Raw genomic sequence first — 4,366 nt, forward strand, 5'->3', positions numbered from 1 at the left:
TAATAAAAATTGCAGGGATTAACTGTTATGTAAAAAAGCTTGGAATGATTAAATTTTGGAAGGTCAAAGTCAAAGGTCAAGGTTACGGTCAAGCAAAATGTCCAATTCACGTAATCAGCCATAAGTTTGGACATCGTTGTCACACAGGATTCAAACTTGGTTCATATTTGAGTGTATGAAATTTCACGCCAATTAATACATGATAAGGTCAAAGTTCAAGGTCAAGGTCGAGTAAAAGGTCGAGAAATAACCTGCCAAGGAGGAGGTCTTCGCTCTACTGAGTGCCCCTCTAGGTAATGTTGATTTTCCCTATTTTAGCGTGGGCGCTGATAGCATCTTCAACCACAGTTCGAGGAGTTATAATTGGGCGTATGATAGGAGGCGCGTGTGTGGGCGCGCAAGCAGTCGCTAGCTCGGTCTTCATGCCAGAAATCGTTCAATTGAAATTGAGGAACATAATGATTTTCTTTCCTACGATATTGGGAACTTTGGGTGAGTAGACCGAATCTCTCTCTTATCTTGTATAAATTTCAGTAGACCAACTCTCTTTTAGTTCTCTTCAATTCATGACATAATAATATATAATATATTCTCTCCATTAGCAAAGAATTATCATGATTAGTCTGATAAATTCTCCGCAGGAATTTTGATCAGCTACGCCGTGGGACAGTTTTTATCTTGGCGGGAACTGGCCTGGCTTGGATGCGCCTCCTGCGTACCCCAGCTGTTGTTTCTGTGGCCTATACCAGAAACACCTTATTTCCTAACCCGCACAGGTTAGTATACCATTTATTTTGTGTTATTTACTTATAAAAGTATAATTAAGTACATACATAAGTAAATAATTATTAAATCTAAAACCTGTTTGTCTATTTCTCCAAAGAACTGTTTCCGACAACTTTTGTAATTGCTTGATTTACATGTTTAATAACACACTATTATTCTGTTCCTTAGGTAAGAGAGACTCATCACTAAGAGCCTTGGGGAAACTTCGAGAAACACCACAAGAAATAGAGAAGGAACAACGCGAACTCGACGAGAGTTGCACCGTCAGCAAAAAAGGATCATCTACAAGTATGGCAGATCTCTTGCAGCCTCCTAACTTGTGGCCTGTTGCTGTTGGCTCAGCCCTCATGCTTGCTCAACAGACTACGGGAATCAATGCTGTTATTTTCTACTCTTCCACTATTTTCGAAGCTGGCGGGGACAGTCTAGACCCAAACACGGCCTCCACGTTACTAGGCCTGGTCAACTTCCTGGGCGTATTTGTGAGCATGTACTTCTGCGCCACCTCTAAGAGGAGGTACACCCTTGCGCTGTCAACATATGCTCTGCTTATCTGCTTGTCTATCATATCTGCCTTCTTCTGGCTGCAAGAATCAGCCCCAGCCATGAGCAAGAGCCTTTCGTTCGTTCCCGTCGTGGCGCTATTGGCCTACATCTTCGGCTTCTCCCTCGGTTGGGGGCCTGTTCCCTGGATATTCCTCAGCGAAGGAATACCGAGCAACATCAGAGGTTTAGCTGTATCAGTTATAGTAGCCATCAACTGGGGCTCAGCCTCCTTAGTGACCAAGACATTCCAGTGGAGTATATCCATCCTTGGCATTCACTACACGTTCTTCATTTACGCCGTGATCACAGGTATTTCAGGCGCTCTCATCCACAGGTCTATGCCAGAAACCTTTGGCCTATCAACTGCTGAAATGGACAATTTATACATTCAAGCCTCAAAGCCCAAAGAAGAATAAATATCAAAGGTTTCTTCTGTCCATTACTGGTCGTATCTAAGAAAGCGCATTACTGGGGATATGTTCTAGAAGAAACTGCACTATTGGTCTAGCATCTTCCAAGAACACACAGTTAAATAACAACATTGCAAGTCTTCCAGAATGAAGTGCCTTATTGTTCTGAGATTCTTGGAGCAAGTCTTCCAGAATGAAGTGCCTTATTGTTCTGAGATTCTTGAAGCAAGTCTTCCAGAATGAAGTGCCTTATTGTTCTGAGATTCTTGAAGCAAGTCTTCCAGAATGAAGTGCCTTATTGTTCTGAGATTCTTGGAGCAATGCAGTACAGAACTAAGATCACAGAACTTGCAGCAGGCTCAATATTATAGAATGTTCAAACTTTGTATTTTGTAGATTAATAAAATACAAAATCTTTCACAAGCTTTGGAATTCCTAGCCAGTTTTTATTCATTGTGGTTCCTATAACTTTCCTTATTTCGAGAGTCAGTTATTTTGGCCTTGTTTGTGCAATTATATAAACATCTTTTGATACTTTTACTGTGTGATGTCTGCTGTGGACCTCTGAACTTGTGCAAATAAAGATTTCTTTTTTTTATATACTTTTAATGCGTGATGTCTGTTGTGGACCTCTGAACTTTGTTTTAGAAGGGCGTTAGAATATAGTGCAGTATAATATTTTTACCTCCGCCAACGAAGTTGGAAGGAGGCTATGTTTGTGAATAGCTTCCTGGCCACAGTTTTAATCGTAGAGCAATGAAACTTGCAGGGATTAACTGTTATATAAAAAGCTGGAAATGATTAAATTTTGGAAGGTCAAAGGTCAAGGTCACGATCAAGCAAAATGTCCAATTCACGTAATCAGCCATAAGTTTGGACATCGTTATCACAGAGACTTCAAACTTGGTTCATATTTGAGTGTATAAAAATCCCCACCAATTAATACATGTTAAGGTCAGGGTCGAAAAATAAGCTGCCGTGGCGGAGGTCTGCGCTCTAATGGGTGGCCCCTCTAGCTAATTTATTTAACAAATTAAACTATAAAAATCACAAATAATAAAATCAATTTATGTAAATTAAGTAACATTGAAATTCTTTAATAAAAACTAAATTCTCTTTATATCCTTTCATTAGACAAGACAAAAGTAATGAATTTAGATATTGAATTCTTTAAAAACGAATGACTTATTCACTGAATAAATTCACTAGGTTATATACCATAATTATAATCTCTTCATAACTTATGATTAAGTCATTATGAATAATTACTGAATGAAAATATTTCCAAATTAATCAAAAGAGAAAAATGCAAATAGCTCTCTCTCTCTCTCTCTCTCTCTCTCTCTCTCTCTCTCTCTCAGTGAAAGAAAACAGTCTTTGATTTTCCAGATTACCAGAACTATTGATGATAATAATAATAATGATAATATTAATAATAATAATAATAATAACAATATTAATAATAATAATAATAATAATAATAATAATTATGATAATAGTAATAATAATAATAATAATAATAATAATAAAAATAATAATAACAAAAATAATAATAATAATAACAGTAATAATAATAACAATAATAATAATAATAATGAAAATAACAATAATTATAATAATAATAACAACAACAACAACCGCAATAATAATAATAATAATAATAACAACAACAACAACCGCAATAATAATAATAATAATAATAACAACAACAACAACCGCAATAATAATAATAATAATAATAATAACAACAACAACAACCGCAATAATAATAATAATAATAATAATAATAATGCAATGAGTAATAAACAAAAACAATAAAATCTAATTAAATATTCCTATCAATCAATAGTGATCTTCATAATATATTTTATCACCTTCAAATTAAAGGAAGATATTTTCCAATACATTTTATATATTAGAAAACTATATATTTTTTATTTCATCATTAATTATACGATATAAAGTAATTATCATTGATTAATTGCACTACCACATTTTACTAATACTTCAATCTAAGGGTTGTGGTGGCCTGGTGATTGCCAGACTTGTTAGTTCCTTTGGTTGTTGCAATCTAACCGTCCTTACGAGCTAAGGATTGGGGGTAGGGTTTGGGAGAGCTTATAGGTCTATGTGCTGAGCCACCAGCAACCATTGCTTGGCCCTCCTTGGTCCTAGCTTGGGTGGCGAGGAGGCTTGGACGCTGATCACACGTATATAAGGTCAGTCTCTAGGGCATTGTCCTGCTTGATAGGGCAATATCACTGTTCCTTGCCTCTGCCATTTATGAGCCACCTTTAGATGGGGCTTGGGCGCTGATCATATGTAATATGGTCAGTCTCTGGGGCATTGTCCTGCTTGATGGGGCTTTGTTACTGCCCCTTGCCTCTGTCATTCATGAGCGACCTTTAAAGTTTTATTGGTCTCCGTTAATTGTACCAAAATGTCTTCGTTCCAAAAACCTAGCGCGGGTTTGAACTGTCTTCTAACCTGATTCCTTCCGGAAATCGGACTTCATTATTCAAAAACATTCTGAGTCACCTCAGAGAACTAACAGGCTTTTAAATAATAATCTTTTATATTTCTGTCTGTCTATGTTTTCATAAAGTTATCGAAATGACATTTTA

The 4,366-nt window shown here is 36.3% G+C and overlaps 1 protein-coding gene across 1 annotated transcript in view; it reads left to right on the forward strand.

The window, feature by feature from the left end:
* Positions 1-2,761, forward strand: part of LOC137625328 (facilitated trehalose transporter Tret1-2 homolog) — a 9,921-nt gene extending 7,160 nt beyond the window's left edge. Inside the window, exons 5-7 of the mRNA XM_068356167.1 lie at positions 319-492; positions 642-776; positions 955-2,761. Coding sequence (XP_068212268.1) covers positions 319-492; positions 642-776; positions 955-1,748 — 1,103 coding nt within the window. The 3' untranslated portion in view covers positions 1,749-2,761. The remainder of the gene's footprint in view (positions 1-318; positions 493-641; positions 777-954) is intronic.
* The last annotated feature ends 1,605 nt before the right edge of the window (positions 2,762-4,366 follow it).

Source organism: Palaemon carinicauda, chromosome 32 (assembly GCF_036898095.1).
Source record: "Palaemon carinicauda isolate YSFRI2023 chromosome 32, ASM3689809v2, whole genome shotgun sequence".
NCBI classification, from domain to species: Eukaryota; Metazoa; Arthropoda; class Malacostraca; order Decapoda; family Palaemonidae; genus Palaemon; species Palaemon carinicauda.